The 17,716-nt window shown below is 41.0% G+C and overlaps 1 protein-coding gene across 1 annotated transcript; it reads left to right on the top strand.

Moving 5' to 3' along the window:
* The first annotated feature begins 3,680 nt into the window (after positions 1–3,680).
* SRGN (serglycin) lies at positions 3,681–17,181 on the top strand. Its single transcript, XM_037029218.1, has 3 exons — positions 3,681–3,823; positions 13,697–13,844; positions 16,587–17,181. Exons 1-3 carry the CDS (start codon positions 3,748–3,750, stop codon positions 16,804–16,806), a joined length of 444 nt encoding a protein of 147 aa, XP_036885113.1. The 5' UTR covers positions 3,681–3,747; the 3' UTR covers positions 16,807–17,181.
* The last annotated feature ends 535 nt before the right edge of the window (positions 17,182–17,716 follow it).

Below are 17,716 nucleotides of genomic sequence, written 5' to 3'. Positions count from 1 at the left end.
CAATTAAACGTCCACTTGTAGACGACTCTTACCCCCCCTCCTCAAAGTGAATTATTCCAGAGCAAATCCTGGCCATTTTATCATTCCAAATAGAAATACTTTGGTATGAATCCCTAAAAAGTCAAAAAGCTAAAAGGAATAACTCTGATGATTTATAAATCTTAGTCTTCTTTTCTCGCCATTCCTCACGTGTCACTGGACTTTGAATTCAGGTACTCGAGTCATCGACCTGGTCCTGCCTCTCACTGGCTGTGTGATCAGTGGCAGATTGTGCACCTTTCTGGACTTGAGTTTGTCCAACCGAGTGGGTGAACTAGATGATTTCTAAGGTCTCTTCCCACTCCAGAAATAAAAAAAATGTGCAAGCATCATTCTTTAAGCCTGAAAAGACATATACCGTATTTTCAGACTATAAGACACCTCCCCATCCCAATTTGGGAGGAATAATGGTTAATGCTGCTGTTGAGTTCTCTTTACATTTACATTGGTGAAATATCATGTTATTTATGTTATTAAATCTTTTACAACATTTTTTGCTTCAAAAATTTTCCCCCTATTTTCCTCTTCTAACACCTAGGTGCATCTTATGGTTTGAAAAGTATATAGATTTGGTACAGGATCTGTTTGCTTTCTTGGTGAAGTGTCCCATTCACAGGCTTCACATCCCAGCGACTGCTGAGTGGCAGAATCTTTGACATGGAGCTTTAAAAAACAAATTAGCCTTGGAGGCATTCCTCAGGGCGGTTTTGGGTGTGTGTCATTATCTCATGGCCTCAACTCATCCTGACAGGTGTTCTGCTGAGGTGTAATGCTGGGAAGGTTCAAGTGTTCCACACAGATCCTTGTTTTAAAAAGACCACCCTGTCTCAGCTGGTATAGCTCAGTGGATTGAGTGCCAGCTTGTGAATTGAAAAATCACCAGTTCAATTCCCAGTCAGGGCACATGCCTGAGTTGTGGGCCAGGTCCCCAGCTGGGGCGTGTGAGAGGCAACTGGCCAGTGTATCTCTTGCACATCATCGATGTTTGCTCCGTCTCTTTCTCCCTCCCTTCCTCTCTCTCTAAAAATAAATAAATAAAATATTTTTAAAAAGACCATTCTAGGCCCTGGCTGGTGTAGTTCAGTGGATTGAGCGCGGGCCTGCAAACCAGAGGATCGTGGTTCGATTCCCAGTCAGGGCACATGCCTGGGTTGCAGGCCGGTTCCCTGCAGGCCAACTCCCAGCAGGGGACGCACAAAAGGCAACCATACATTGATGTTTCTCTCCCTCTCTCCTTCCCCTCTAAAGATAAATAAATAAATAAAATATTTAAAAAAAAGACCATTCTAAAGTCTATAGCTAGTAAAAAGAGATGTTTACATGGTTTGGGGGTGCAGGGGGTAAATTACTCTCTTATATAAGGAACTGATAGGCATCCTGTTACAGGGTAACTATGGAGAAATAAAAATAGCCATTCTACAGGCAAATAAATAGAGTGTAAAGTAGGGTACGCTTAAATTGCCTGGTAAATAAAGGATTAAGTCTGGAATAGAATATATCTTAAAATTATGGAAAACAGCCCTGGCTGGTGTAGTTCAGTGGATTGAGTGCGGGCCTGCGAACCACACGATCGTGGTTCGATTCCCAGTCAGGGCACATGCCTGGGCTGCAGCCCAGTTCCCAGCAGGGGACTCACAAGAGGCAACTGCACATTGATGTTTCTCTCCCTCGCTCTTTACCTTCCCCTCTAAAGATAAATAAATAAATAATCTTTAAAATTCTTTTGAAAAATTATGGAAAACATGCTCATTGTAGGGGCTAAGGTTTAGAGAAAGATGGGAGTTCTCTTTGGCTAACGGAAGAAACTTTGGGTGAGGAGATGGTACCCAGCCCAGAAGAGCACTGCCAATGTGCTCCTCACAGTATGTGTCACGAGCTTTCGTGGGCACCCTCCGTGGGTTCCCACAGCATCCTTAGGGCCAGGACAACAGGATGTGAGTTGCAGGCGGCCCAGCATGTCTCAGCTGGGCAGTGAGGGAGACAAGCTCTGAACCGGGTTTCTGGCCACCGCTGGCATCTGTCCCCTTCCTCCACAGCCTGAAGAGAACCAGAGAAAGGAAACTGGAGGGCTGCTGTTTGAGAAAAAGAAACTTGGTTGTCAGAGTACTTGGTTGCAGAAGAGCAAATGCTTTTAAAAGCTGCAAAAAAATATATATATATATATTTTAAATCACACCCCTAAGAAGGAAAAAAATGAAGTACCCAAATGGAAAAAGCCTCCAAGATCACCATTTCAAACACAAGTTTTAATCAGCTCTGACATTTTGCAGGGAATTAATTGAAGTTATTGACACAGATTATTGTTTTGGTGCCAGGGTTTTAAACCAGGGGATAAGATTAAAAGGGACCAAACTTGAGGGCCGTTCTTTGCAGCTTAAACCAATATTCCATAGTGGGCAGTTCACTGCACCTGGGAGCTGGGGTTGGTCACTGCACACTCAAAGGGGCGCCTGGACACACTTCCAGCTGGAGGAGGGTCGAATGTTCGTTCTCAGTGACCCTGTGGACTTGCACCACAGCCCTTCAGAGACTAGATGCCAAGGCCTGTCCTTGGAAGGAAACGGTAAAGGAATCAGCAGGAAGCCGAAGCCAGGGGAAGGGAAACTCCTCCCTCCTGTCAAAGAACTGGCCGGAGTGCGGAGTGGAGTGCGGATGAGGTGGCCAGCGGGAGCTGTAGGCTTGGGAAGGGAGCTTGAACGGAAGTGAGGAAAATGCATGTGCCCCAAGGGCAAGAACTGGTGAGAGACGGTTGTGTCTGTCTCTCCCTGCTGCTCCTCCGTCCTGCTGAAGTCACACCATCCCAGGGACCAGGAAAATGCTTGTGCCTCATTTACAGGGGCAGTGGATTGTGTTTTCTGAGATCTGGTAGCTCACTGCAGACAGCCTCCTCTTAGTTCTGATTTTCGGCTTATTCAAGGCCAGAGGACCCACACCTCAAGTTGAAAATTTTTACCGGGAGGAAAGAGGAAAGTATAAATGGCATCAAATCATAAGTACTCAGTGTGAAGGAGCAGAGGAATGCAGTTATTTTTGTTTTACCTGGTTCTTTGTAACAGGAAATACTCTATTCTCGAGCTACAGGGAGAGTCTGTGTTTCAATGGGAGAAACTGAGTCCAAGAAGAAGAAACTGATGATCTGGAATCTGACAACACTCCTTGTAGATTAGAACTCAGCTTTGAAGACTCACTTCTTGAGCTCGGCTCAGGGAGTTATGCCACTCTTGAAGAAAAAGAAAATTGAGACTATGTTACGTGGAGAGGATTCAGTGGTGAAGAAGCAGCACCTAGCTCCCTTATCTCATCAACAGGGCACTGGACGCCAATGCTAGCAATTTCCTGTTTAGACTGTTACCTGAAGAAAGAAAAAACAAACGGCACTGAATGCTGATTCTACTGTGTCAGTGGGAAAAAATTTCCTGACAGGCAAATGGCAAACAACAAAGCTTTTGAAAAGCCAGGCCTGGGGAGAGTAATGCAGTTTCATAATGGGTATGAATAGTTATTTTGCTGCTTTACTTTTTTTAATCTTTCTGGCATTTTTTTTTGTTGTTGTGGATCTCTTTCTATTCGTTTAGGAAATTGTGACGTGTGTTCTGGGCAGGGTCTGAGGTTTTAGAACCCTTTCTAAAAGGGGCAGAGAACGCCCTGCTACATTTCCCAATCGTGGGGTTGGCGTGCAGGCGGTGGAGCTAAAGTGAGCTGGTCACGATGCGTGTGCTTCTCCCGTGCAGTCGGCTGGCCCTGGCTCTCGCCCTTATCCTGGTTTTGGACTCCTCAGTTCAAGGTAAGCCCCTGGACTCTGGTTCTCCTATAATTTTCTTTGTAAAGCTGGGGCCACACCAATGATTCTACTCACTGGAAGGTACAGAACGTGTTATACTTGGGAAAGCAGGCAAAGGAGGAGGATTGTGGTGACTGAACTTCTTCGTGAGTTTGGTTAAGTTTGATTCCAGGAAATATTAAACTCTCAGGCAGATGCAGCCGTGTAAAGTCTTACAATGATTGAATTCAACCACTTAATTTCTGGATGAAAATGTGTGGTTTATAAATTTTTAAAAGCTCAGAGAGGAATAACAACCTGTCGCTTGGAGGAGACGCCACCTCTGAGGCTTTGGAGCATCTGCCTACCCCGGGGTGTCTGCATCTATCCCAAGTGCTAAGGCATCACAGTGGTGTCATGATTATTGTAACACCGGGAAGTGCTAGTTTTAATCAGAGTACTTTTTTTTTCAGTTTTTAAATGTAAAAGTGTGTTTGTTTATTCACAATTCTTGAGAAGTTATCATTCCTTCAAAAAATTCTTTATGAGCAAAATGCCCAAAAATTACAATAGTAGCTTATGCCAAATGAAAAATATACATCTGAAGTGTATAAACTTTAAAAAGCATAGTACATCCTTGAACAACAATTAAATAAAAATTTTTAAAAAAGAAAAAGAAAAAGAAATTTAATTCTAATCTTAGCTAGCTGAATATGATATCATAAACTAATCATATGTCAAAGCATACTTTTCAAAATGTTAAGACATAATTCTTTTATAAATACATAGTGATCATTTGTCATATTTTAATTTAATTCCTTAATGATGAAACCCATAATTTGAAAAAAACTGATTAAAATGCATAAATAGTTTTTTAAAAATATATTTTATTTATTTATTTTTAGAGAGAGGGAAAGGGAAAGAGAAAGAGTGGGAGAGAAACATCAAATCGTGGTTGCCTCTCATGTGTCCCCTACTGGGGAACTGGCCTGCAACCCAGGCACGTCCCCTGACTGGGAATTGAACCAGCGACCCTTTGCTTCACAGGCCTGTGCTCAATCCACTGAGCTACACCAGCCAGGGCGAGAAATAGGGTTTTATATAATCAATGACATAAGTATTGCTAATCTTATGTTTGATTTAAAATAAACTGATTTGTTATCTTAAAAAAATAAAAAGCATAGTATAGGTATTGTGAATGTAGATTACCTTTAAAATATTTCCCATGACATAGCTACAACTTAAATTATGTCAAGGCAGACATTAATAATAACATTATCTAAAATGTGTACATATTCAAAGTGTCATATTTGTATTTCTTTGAGCTAAAAAGATGAAACTATAGATGTCATTCCCTAGCACTTCAAATATTGAAAGGACCACAAGATTATTTTTTTAAGTACAACAAGAACTTTAAGTTACTGTTTCTATCCGGACCTTCCTGTGTTACTGAGAATGCATACTATCACTGTTACACGATAAATAAATAAATAAATAAACCTAAGGAAAAAATCAAAAGAGTTTTCTTACTGAAGTCATTCCAATCCTCAGCAAAATCAAGACAAGAAATTAGGGAGTATCTTTCAATTGATCCCTAAACTTTAGAGAAAAGACGCAGACACTATACATCATAAAAACTAGTCACATATATTGATATACTTAGTTGCGCTCGTTAATGCACCTGGCATTAAGAGGCAAAGGAAAGCTTGGTAAAAATCAAAAGATCCTCTCACACCAGAAAGGATTTTACTTGCTTTGAAATACCCATGTTACCTCTTTAGGTTTTCTTTTCTTGTTAAACCGTGCACAGGGGATATAGTGCATGTAAAGTCTTTCTGAGACCAGTCATTAGAAATGTAAAGTTAAAAAAAAGTCATCTAGAAATGTAATGTATCAGTGTACTTAAAGTCAATATTCACTTACAGTACGTGTAAAAGGAAGTGAAAAACCGGAGTCTATTTATTTTCTTCAATGTTATAATCAGAGTAAATTTGACTGTATTTTTTCTTCTTTTTTTAACTTGGTTCTTAGTGAAAATTCAGTTATAGTTAGGCATAGTTTATGAAAATCCTCTCATATTTTAAAGAGAGACCAAAGAATTTTAGTATTTGTGCTGTTGTTGCTCAGAGAAACATCACATTTGAAAATTTCTTGTGAAGTTTCTCTGCCATTTAAAGTTGTTTAGTCAGACAGACACACAACTTTGAATAACTAGAAAAACAAAAATGATCAGTTTCTAAGGAATATACAATGTCTTCTCTTTTGGTAAATAAGAGACCCTGTGTAAGTAAGGCAGGAGGTCACAGCTTGATAAATAGATGGGAGAATTTATATTAGAAAAACATAAAGTTTCCCTAAATCGTAAAGGAAATACTGAGTCACAGTGACACATACGTCCCAGATTTCTTCCTCTGAAGTAACTTCTAGTTGTTTGGCTTTTACTTCCTGCGGAAGTGAAATCGTATAGATGATCTCAGATACATTAATTATGTATTGGCACTTTATAATAAAATCATTTTTTTCTTGTCATGCAATTATTGAAGAACAAACAGCAAGTAATGTGGCTGAAACTTTTCCACTAATCTATTTATTTTTTAAAGTATGAAACATTTTTAACTGTAGGGAACAGGCTTCACTTGGATCTTTTAGGGAATGTCTTCAGCTTGGTGAAGTGACCCCATGTTCTCACAAGGTCGGGAGCAGAGAGGTGTGTGTTGCCGCACAGACTAGAGCAGCCGGTGGTGCTGGGTCTGCCTTCCCAGAGCTGTGTGAATCTTTCCATCGTCCAGGTTTCCCAGAAATGGCACATTTCCCACTGAGATTCAACGGGTAAATCCAGAATTAAAACAACTATTCCTGTGTAGCAGGTGTTCTTCAAAACAAAGTTAAAAGAGAAAGAAACCCTTATGAAATTGTATAATGTACTAGCATTTATGTCCTCACCTGGTAGGTTTAGCTATTGGTTGGAAAAGAAACCGAAAAAGAGAACATGAGCGGAGTAAAAAACTAGGGTGTTTCCAAAGAAGTGCACTTGGTGTTGGAATTAAGTTTGTGTCCACTTCCGAGTAAGAGGGGAACTAGATACCCACCCACACAGTGTGAGTGGGTGACAGCCACTCCAGGCTGCGATGCCAAGGGTCGCAGCACTGTGCCACTGTACCGCCGCAAGGTGCCAGCTACGACTCAATAGCATTCTTTCTCCACCTTGAAAGATTTTTACTTAACCCGTTAGTTTAACTGAACTGATCAAACTGACTAGGCTTTTGGCTTGCTTTTACTGAAGAAATTAAAAACATCTTAGGTTACCATGTTAGTTTGTTAGGGCTGCCATAACAAAGTACCACAGACTAATGACGTATGCAAAAGAAATTTGTTTCCTCCTATTTCTGGAGGCTAAGAGTCCAAGATTAAGTTAATTTCATTCCGAAACCTCTCTCCTTGGCGGATAGCTGGCTATCTTATCTCTCTGTATCTTTACTTGGTCCTTTCTCTGTCTATGTCTGTGTCCGGCCACTCTTCTCATAAGTACACCAACCACGTGGGAGCAGGGCTCATCCATATGACCTCATTTTACTTTAATCACCTCTCTTAAGGCCCTGTCTCCAAATACAGTTCCATTCTGAGATACTGGGAGTTAGGACTTCAACATACCAATCGGGGGACACAACCCAGCCCATAGCTGTTACTGTAAATCAAAGCCAAGTAAAGACATGGTATGAAACTTCCTGCCAAGCCAAAGCCATGGAAGCTTGGCAATGCGCGGGAGACCCTGGAGAGCGCGGGTGGCGGATCCGTTTAAGGTGAGAGCTCCAGGGGACTGATTACCGACAAGGCCTGTGAATCCTAAACTCTTTCGTTGCCTCTTTTCTTAAGATGCCCCAAAAGGGAGAAGCTATAAAATCCACGAGCAGGCGTGGTGCAGGGGGTCAGGGCGGGAGCACGTGTCCACCCCGCACTGTCTCCCAGATCGCAGTAACGATGGCGATCCCGCCCCGGGTGCTGCCGTTTGGTCTGGTCGCAGCGGGCTTTCACATCCATTCCTTGGTAAATGGTCGCCACGTTCTCTGTGAGGAGGAATCCACACGGATGCAGAGAGCAGAAAACTGGATCATACACTCATCGTCTCATTTGCTCTTCACATCGAGCGTTTGCAAATAATTTCTGAAACTTGCCCAAGGCCCATTACAACTAATTAATGGCAGAACTCATCTAATTTCAAGGTCAGTCAACTTTCTACTGCAATTTGGCCATCTTCTTAGTGAATTAGAGGTTCCCTTTATTTGAAACAAAAAACCTTGCTTTGACTAGAAATTGAAAGTAAACGTGATACGTTGTATAGCTTGAAAACCACTGGGGGTGGGGACCCCTCTTCGCGTGGTAGCGCTGACTGGTCAGCGGGAAGCAGCTTCGGCTGAGATGGTGAGTCTGTGTGAGTGCGGACCAACAACCGGCCAATCCGAGGGGTCCCTCCTCCCCCGCTCCCATGGCAGTTGCTGCTTAGGCCGCTCTACCACACCTGCGGCAAGTCCCCATCAGAACAGGAAATCAGTAAATCTTGATGATGTTGGGGGAAAATTGGCACTGCAATATGAAAAGATACAGAAAGCTTAGCAGGGTAAGTTATTTGCTCTGGTAATGTTTATTTATAGAAAATATTTTGGTAAAGCAGGGCTAGTGACAGAGAGGGAGAAGAGGGGCAGTGGGCAATGAGAGAAAAGGATTCCAAGGAAAAACCCCTCTTCGCCCCAGAGTCCACAGCAAAATGAACCAGCAGATCCAGTAAGTGAGGCCTCTTAGGAAGATAATTTTTTGGTTCAGGAGCACGCTCCCTTTTAGTTTTTACAGTATGGCAATCGTAAAATACTTCTCTTAAGCAAGATAGAGTCGAGAAAATCCTGCAGCATCAGAGGCTGGAGCTGTGGATATTTCCCGTCCTGCCAACACCCTTGGAGAGTTAGGTACGAAGCTGTGCGTCTATGACCAAGTTCTTTATTTCAAAGTAGATTTCCAAGCATCGGTCCCAAGTCAGATAAACTTTTAGAGTGTGTGTGGGGGGTCACTTCTACCTTTAATTTATTTATAAATCTTTAAACAGGTTTATTGAGATAGAGTTCCCATACCATACAATCCAGCCATTTAAAGAGAAAGCCTCCATTCAGTGGTTTTCAGTGGATTCACTGGTACATGCGACCATCCCCATAGTTGACTTCAGAACATTTTGTCACCCCCCCAAAAGAACCCCCTTTATAAATTTTAAAAGCTGAGATTCTGAACTCTGGGGAAATTTTGTATTTTAGATTTTTAAAAATTAATTTATCAAAGTTTTATTTGTTATACCAGAGAAAAGATGTGGCCAATCACCTGGTTCTTCCTCATAAACTATGAGATTTCCTTTCCGTTGTACTTTCTGTCTCTGTGAATAGTTCTTTGGCTTGGCACCCAGCGCGTCTGCCACACATGGGGAAGGCTGCCTAGACCTGCTCTGTCCGAAATGACAGTCACCAGCCGCTCGTGATTACTGAGCTCTCCCAATGTGTATAATGTGGCCAGTCCAAACTGAGACATGCTTTCAGTGCAAAATATTACACCAGATCTGGTCTTAGCATGAAAAAAAGAATGTCAAAAACCCACTAATTACTTTTACATCGATTATATTAAATAACAATATTTGAATATGTTGGTTTAAATAAAATGCATTAAAATGAGTTTCACTTGTTTCTTTTTACTTTTTGAAATATGGCTGCTGTAATATTGAAAATTTCACATGTGGTTTCGTCTGCTGTTTCTTTTGGACAGCACTGGTCTAGACCAGTGACTTTCAGCCTTTTTCGTCTCATGGCACACACAAATTTAATTGCTAAAATTCTGTGGCATTTTTTGTCCATCTACAAAAAAATAGGTATAATTTTGATTTATTACACCAGATGGCTGTTGTTGTGTTGTCTGTTGTCACTTTTTTTAAATTAAATAATCTAAGGGAAAAGCGGTCAGTACCCCTGATTAAATAGGTACTGCATGTTTTGAAGTTCTTGCCCCACACGGGTGAAGAACAGCTGGTCTAGACACTATGGGGTGTGAATATAGCGCCCTCTGCTGGAGGCAATGTTGCTGCTCTGTCACCTACAAGATTAGGCTTCTAAGTAGTAAGTAATTAGGTTCCAAATTTAAGCTGCTCCGGGAAAGAATCAAAGGAGAAAGAAAGAGCTAAAATGTAGTAAATACCTACCATATGCAAAAGCTAGTGCTAGATGTTTCACCAATGTTTATCTTGTTTAAGTAAGAACCCTTTGGGATACTATTTTTCACACTTGAAAGATGAAAAATTGAGAGTCAGAGAGAGGCCTGAAATGGTAGAATAATAATTTAAATTCTGGTCTCTCTACAAGCTGTTCTCTATCAGAGATAGGTCTTTGTTCTAACCAGAGAAACTAGCTCTTAAAGAGTTCTGCCCATGGTGCTATCCTAAGACGTGGTATTTGTAGCTCGTCATTAGGTCTATTATTGCCCCCATTTTATGGATGAGGCAACAGAGGTACAGGGAGGTTAAGTAGGTTGGTCAAGGTCACACAGCTGGGAAGGGGCAGACATTGTGATGCCATCTTGCTACCTTACCCCACCTCCAGGTGTAGACGGAGCTGACCCATTCTCAGTGACCGGCTGCTCTGGACCAGACATCATTTTCAGGACCCGTGAGGAAGACTGTGATAGGACAGTGATTTCAAAGGAAGGAAGGAAGGAAGGAAGGAAGGACAGTGAAGAATATTTACCTTTTTTCTACATTAGAGTCTTGCTTCTGTTTATATTTTTAAAGAAATATTGCTTATTATAGCAACTTAGAAAATAAATGAGAAAAAAACCCACTCTACCACTAGTTATTTTTGTGTATTTTCTCCCATTTCCTTTCATATCTGTTTATGTAGTTACATGAACTATTATGCATGCAGAGTGGTATTCTGTTTTTTTCCACTCATTTTAAAATATAGATCTTCCTATGATGTTATATAGTCTTTTTCCATAACCAACTACTTTTTTACCATTTGGTTAACAAGCTCTCATATAAGTGCTCCATAATCTATTTGAGTATTTTCTTTTGATTACTTGGTTATTTCCCTGTTTTGAACAATACTAGGGTGAAGAGTTTCATATATCTTTTATATTTTATCAATGGATACATTTTTCTATAGATACATGTATATCTTAATTATATAATAACTTGTATTTGTGAAATTAGTCAGAAATACTAGCTAGACAAAAATTGAGGGTAGAGATAATAGACAGTCAGGAGGAAAAGGACATAATAAGTAAAGAGGACGTTTTGAAGAAGTTAGGCGGTTCTGCAGTCTCTTAAAAACAAGTCTGTGGCCATTCCATTGAGATGTGATATTAACTTGACCTCAGAAGAGGCTCCACTTTTCAACCTCTGATACCTGCTGTCAGAAGAGAATGTAACACAACTCACGTACACTCTCCTAGAAACACAGACGCTGAGGGGAAAGAAAAGCAAAACTCCTAAATCCATGAACTCTGGAAAGTTGGATAATGAGATTAGTGGTAATTTTCCCTCTCGTTTGCTATATTTTTCAAAGTTTTACCTTAGAGTGTGCTGGATATGTCCATACCCCTGATTATAGTTATGGCTCCATGGGAGTGTGCAAGGAGGAAGTCTGTCCAGGGAAAGTCCACCATTGTTAATAAGGAGAATGGTTTGAGTGACATAAGTGTAACCTGGCAGCTGAGGAGAGCGGACTGGAATTCAAATGTGTGAACAATGACAACTTCACTGTACTAGTCGGTGAGGGCAGTAGACACCAAGTTGAGTGAGCCTGTGTACTGTGTGGCTGTCACATTCAAAAGGAGTGAGAAGAGCAACAAATCTGCATCAGATTTTGTGTTAAGCTTGAACATTGCTCTGTGGAAACTATGCAGATGATTCAGGTCACAGCTATGGGCAGCTGGGGACTGGCAGCTCCATCACAACAATGCGCCCGCTCATGTACCACATCTTATGTAGGGTTTTTTGGTGAAGCATCAAATCACCCAGGTGACTCAGCACCTCTACAGCCCAGATTTGGTGCTCTGCGACTTCTGGTTTTTCCCAAAACTAAAATCACCTTTGAAAGAAAAGAGATTTCAGGTTGTCAGTAAGATTCAGGAAAATACAACGGGACGGCTGATGGTGATAAGAGCTGTGTGAGGTCCCAAGGTACCTACTTTGAAGGGGACTGAGGCATCATTGTCCTATGTACAATGTTTCTTGTGTCTTGTATCTTCTTCAATAAATGTCTCTATTTTTCATATCACATGGCTGGATTATTCTGAACAGACTTTGTATGTCAAAACATTATATTGTACACTTTAAATATATTCAGCTAATTGAATGTCAGTTCCACCTTAATGAAGCTGTTATAAAATTAAAAAAATTTTTTCGACTAGACAATGCATACATAAGGCTCAAAAATTAAAAGGTTCACAAGGAGATGCAGTGAAAAGCCTGTGTCTTTCCAGCCACCAATTCCCTCCACAAAGGCAATCCATTTGCACTGCATCTTTTCAGCAGTGTTCCATGCATGTAAACATTTATGTGAATGTGTTCTTAAAAACACACACATAAGTGGCAATAGAAAATGCATAGTGTTTCTTATTTTTTTTCTTAATAATATACCTTAGAGATCATTGCATAGCAGTACCCAGAGAGCCGCCTCATTCTTTTTATGACTGTGTGGTATTGTCAGCTGCTCCTTAATTTATTTAATTTTTCAAGCTTTTGCTATTGTAAAAAAATGCTTCAGTGATAGTCCACAGCACTGTCTTTTTTTCCCCTTAGTTGTTATCATTTACATTTCAATCTGCACAGGACAACAGTGTGCTGGCCTTTAAAACCACCTTTTCTGCTTTTTAAGAATTTTATGTTGACTATAATTAGAAAAAAATTTGACATGCCCCTTCTCGTTAGGCCATTATTAGCTGCACTTACATGAATAAAGTGTGTGCTTGGGGTGGGGAGGAGATGAACCTTTGAAGGGTGAAGTATTTCTTACCACTATCCTTGTTAAATTGAGGAATGAAGAATTTAATGAATTAATTAGGGATCTCCTATATAATCTCAAAACACCAGTTTGGGGTCTTTTGCACAGAAATGAGACTCACATGAAGCTGTGATGGACGAGGGTCTGTCCGCCCAAGAGGAGCCTTGTTCTTCTGAAATCTCTGACTACATAGGAGGGCAAAAGAAAAAAAGAGGCCAAGTTTTTGTCTACTTTTCATGTCTACACTATGTTGCCCTAAAGAACTGGGTCTCTGTAGTATGTTGGGTACATTCACTGTATTCCTTAGCCTTTTTGAACATGACGGGACTCGTCTCTATGAGAACAGACATGGTTGGGGGTCAGATACAGGTTTGAATCCCAGGCCCTGTACTTAGCACCTGTGCAGCCTCAGTTCTCCTTTGTGTAAATGGAGATAATGGTATGAACATAATAATAGTATTATCAAGTGTTTACTGTGTGCCTGGCACTATGTTAAGGTCTTTACCCGCATTTCTCATTTAATTTTTGTGACCAGCTGATGAAAAAGAGACACTATTGGCCTCTTTGCTTTACGGGGAGGGCTCAGGGAAATGAGAGTTTCCCAGGTCATCAGTGGCAGAGCTGGTGCTGATGGCCAAAGCCTCTTCCAACCTTCAGCTCTGGGCTGCTTTGTAAGGTGTTGTGAGAAGGACACACTCTGTACATAAAAGGTGGGTACACTGGGTGCTCCTGATGTATTAGTGGTCATAACCTGTCCACACCTTACCTTCTACCAAGTTTAGAATCTGTTTCATTAAACATTTCTTAGGGACGGAGGGACTAGAAGCTGTAAGAGATGCTTATTAACCGCACGCGCTGCTTGTTTGGGCAGGTTCACCTTTGCGGAGAGCCAGGTACCAGTGGGTCCGCTGCACTCCTGACAGTACTTCTGCAAACTGCATCGATGAAACGGGCCCAGTGTTCGACTTACCTCTGGGTGAATCCAACAGAATCCCCCCTCCGAGGACTGACCCTTTTTCGTAAGTGGACTGCCTCTCTTTTGCTTTCACAGTCTCTGCTGGGGCCTGGGCATGGAGGTGGGAGGGGTGTCTAGAGGGTGTCTTCAGGCTCTTGCTTGGCGGGTTTGGTTTCCACTGCACAGCACTCGTTGGAACTGAGCTGGCGGGTGAGGCGTGTGGGAATGCACCTTTCGGGTGTTCTTCTGCAAAGTCTCTTTAGCGTGGCAGAGACAGAATTGGGGGAAAGATTCGTGAAAATATTTTTCATCAGTAGGTATTGAAAATGATTGAACACTATCTTATTTGTGTAAATTGAGCACAGTAAATACTAATAAAAGTCCAATCTAATAAAAATCTAATAAAAGTCCATCAATCTAATGGACACACAGAACGCGGTATATCCCTAAGGTGTAATATTATTTAATATCAAGAAGGGATGAAGTACTGGTACCTGCTACTGTACCATCTGGGTGAATCCTGAAAACATTATGCAAAGTGAAAGAAACCAGACACAAAAAGACGCATACGTGATTCCGTTTATAGGAAATGTCCAGAATAGAAAAATCCATAGAGGCAGAAAATAGATTAGTGGTTGCCGGGCGGGGGCGGGGGCGGGGGAGTGGGGATAAAGAGCAATTCAAAAATTGCTAATAGGTATTGAATTCTTGGAGGGGGGTGATAAAAATGTTCTGGAATTAGGCTGAGGTGATTTTTTTTAAAAAGAGGATTAGGGAAAGAAAGAATAAATGGCTATGACCTACAAAAAGGAAACCAAACCTCTCTTCTTGATGAAATAAAACCTGCTTTACATTTGCAAGAAAAGTTCAGTAGGAGCTCATAAGTAACACAAAGTGAATTGCATTAGAATCGTTATTTCAATGAATATCAAAATTACATAACACACAGCAAATATGAATTATTAAAAGGACTATCATAAAAGTTTTAACCCTTAGATTTAAACCTAGAAAATTACTCTCCTCAAAGCCAGGTGAGTCATCTTGCCCAAACCTGGTGAGTCCATCCGGGCCTGGAGAGCCTGGGGGCCCTCCTCATCACTGTGCTCGCTGGAGAAGAGCCTGTCATGGCCACCCCAGAAACGAAGCTCTGCAGTCCCGCCCCTATATTTTCACTCTAGGTCCCTGGTTGGACTCTGACTGTGGCAGTTTCTGAGGCCACTCCTGCTGTGCTGGTCCCCACACATCTGCTCCAGGACCTCAGTTCTGCAATTACCCCTCTGAACCTGGCATCTGCCTTCCATCAGTGTGCAGGCTTCGCTCGTATCTCCTACATTCAGATAAAATCCCTTCCTTGACTCTGCATCCTCTCTCACTCTTGCCCTGTTCTCCGCTCCTCTTCCCAGTAACTCTTTCTGAGAGTAGCCTGTGCTTGCTGTCTCCCCGCCCTCTCCTTAACCCCTCCTGCTTGGACTTCCTACCTTCCACCCAGTGGACTTGTTAAGATCACAGTGATTCCTGACAGTGCCACTGGTTAGGTCTCTGTTTAACTTACTTTACTTCTTAAATGCCTTCAAAAACAAGTGGATCACCTGTCCTTTGAAATGCTTTCTTCTCTGAGCTTGTGTGGCCCCACCTTATCTTGGTTTTCCTTCTATGTCCTTGGCCGTTCTTTTCTCCTCTGCTCAATATTTAATCTGTTGGGGTGGCCCTGGCCCTGTCCTGGGCCTGCTCTCTGTCTGCATGCTTTCTTTGGTGACCTCATCCCGTTCCATGGCTCTTCATGTTGTGTGTGTGTTGTGTGAATAACCGCTGAAGCTGTGTTTCCAGCTCTGACCCCTTTTCCCTGACCCCACGGTCTAAACTAGCCCCCTGCTCACCCTCTATTGCATTACTATACTTCATTTTCCTGCAAAGCATTTAGCACAACCTAATGTTTTTCTGATTTATTCACCTTTAATTGTCTGTCTTCCCCGCTGAGTTATAAACTTCTTGCATAGGGATCTCATCTGTTGGTCTCCATTCTATTCTAGGTACTCAGAACAGAGATCAGATAGTCAGAAAATATTTACTGAATGCATGCATGAATCAAATGCTAATCTGTTGCATGGCCTGTGGTTTACTATTTTCATGGAGAAAAAGGTCCACAGGCTCTGACATTCGACATTTGTCTCTGAACTTTGTTGCCTTCTGTTGCCACTGAGGGGTGGCACCATTACTCCAAACTTCTGATCCGAGTGAATTTCTAACCACCCCACAAAACCCAGCTGAATGAATGCACGTATTTTTTGAGAGGAAATTGAATGTGAATATACTGGCAAATATAATGCTTAACTTGTCCCAATGAATTTCTTACAGTGGGCTTTGTTGAAGCACTGCGAATTATTAGAAGTTTTGTGGAAATTTTAAAATAGAAAAGAATGACATCAATCTAGATTGACTTGTTTGTTCTTTCTTTATTGGGAGAAAATGGAAAAAGGAGTCTTTTTTTTAAGTGGGTCCCTTAAGTAAATTCCAAATATAGGATTGCTATGCTAGTGATAAGAAAATTAGCATTGTGTATATGAATTTGCAGTGGGTAGATGTGTAATTGATCAATGCAATGGGTTGCATAAATATGCATAGGCAACCGTGAGAAGGTCTGACTTATTTTTTTGTCTCAAAGCATTGAGTAACTGGAAAATTTTAAATTTTAATTTGATTAGCTGGATGACTGCACTTATTTTCTTACCTTAAAACATGTATTCAAGTCTCTTTTTTATATCTCCAATTTCATGGTGGTTTTTTTCATTTTTCTGTCTGACTTCAGAATGACAGGCACTTCGAACTTGAATGATGTCTTCCCGCTTTCTGAGGACTATTCTGGCTCTGGCTCTGGCTCAGGATCTGGAAGCGACTTCCTGATGGGAATGGAACATGAATACCAACCAGTGGATAAAAATGATGCTTTTTATTACGACTTTAAGCATGCGTCCTCAGACAACCCGGACTTGGGTCAGAATGGACTAGAAGAGAATTTTATTATGTAAGAGAGAGGGTTCCCGCCTTGACACCAGGCAATGCATTGGGCGTATTTTGTGTACCATTGCAAAATGATTGATTTGGGGACAGAAAGTTTTATTTTAAAACATCTGATTTATTTACTTCTATTGTCTGTCTGTGAAAGCAGTCTAAGTTTTATCCCCTTTTTTTCTCACGGATCATTAAAGCCTCCTTTATCTGTACTATTTTCCTTATACTTGCGTTTCCTTATATTGTATCCAGCCACCATCACTGTGAAATTAACTAGATTCCAAAGGTCTATAAATTTTATATTGCTTTAAAGACTAAATTATACTGTTTTTCTTTTTAGAGAAATCAGTTTGAGAAGCAAATTGACAGGCAGTATTTCATACCTGAGTCTTCAGGAACCTGACTCTGATTTTGAATTATAGCTATACCCTGTTTTTAATTAAAAAAAAAAACACCAGATGAAACACACAATGAATTTACAGAGTGGGTATTTGACATTCTTACAGTGGAAAGTGCGCAGCTCTAACATTACCACTGGGTGTGTTTGCAGAGCGACTGGACATAGTTTGTTCAGCCAGACGCTTGCTGTTATGATGACAAACTTCGGCCCAATTCACAGCACAGTTGTGCTCTCAATACCTCGCACTGCTTTCCTGGATATCTGTGTATTTTCAAATGTTGTCCTATTAAAGCATAAGTATAATCAAAGGATTAAGCTGTCTGGAATTTTTGGTTCTAAATGCAGGAAAATACTTATTTTGTGCAAACATTTTATTAACAAAATGAAAGTCATTAACAAAATATTTAAATTTTGCTATAGTGAGATCAAACTTTGTAAGTAGAATCAAATCCTATTAACTAATAGATGAAAAAACAATCATACTATATAGCAAGAGGCTTATTCTTGCCCAAGCACTTCCTCTTCCT

Source organism: Sturnira hondurensis, unplaced genomic scaffold, assembly GCF_014824575.4.
Source record: "Sturnira hondurensis isolate 20B ecotype Veracruz unplaced genomic scaffold, ASM1482457v3 Scaffold0020237, whole genome shotgun sequence".
NCBI classification, from domain to species: domain Eukaryota; kingdom Metazoa; phylum Chordata; class Mammalia; order Chiroptera; family Phyllostomidae; genus Sturnira; species Sturnira hondurensis.
The sequence above is the reverse complement of the archived record's forward strand: the minus strand, read 5'-3'. Positions and strand labels throughout refer to the sequence as shown.

Bases quoted from the DNA above. Each gene is read 5' to 3' on its own strand.
- SRGN (XM_037029218.1), top strand. From the start codon at position 3,748: ATGCGTGTGCTTCTCCCGTGCAGTCGGCTGGCCCTGGCTCTCGCCCTT. The intron at 3,824-13,696 runs GTAAGCCCCTGG...TTGTTTGGGCAG, and splicing joins TTTGGACTCCTCAGTTCAAG to GTTCACCTTTGCGGAGAGCC. The intron at 13,845-16,586 runs GTAAGTGGACTG...GTCTGACTTCAG, and splicing joins CCGAGGACTGACCCTTTTTC to AATGACAGGCACTTCGAACT.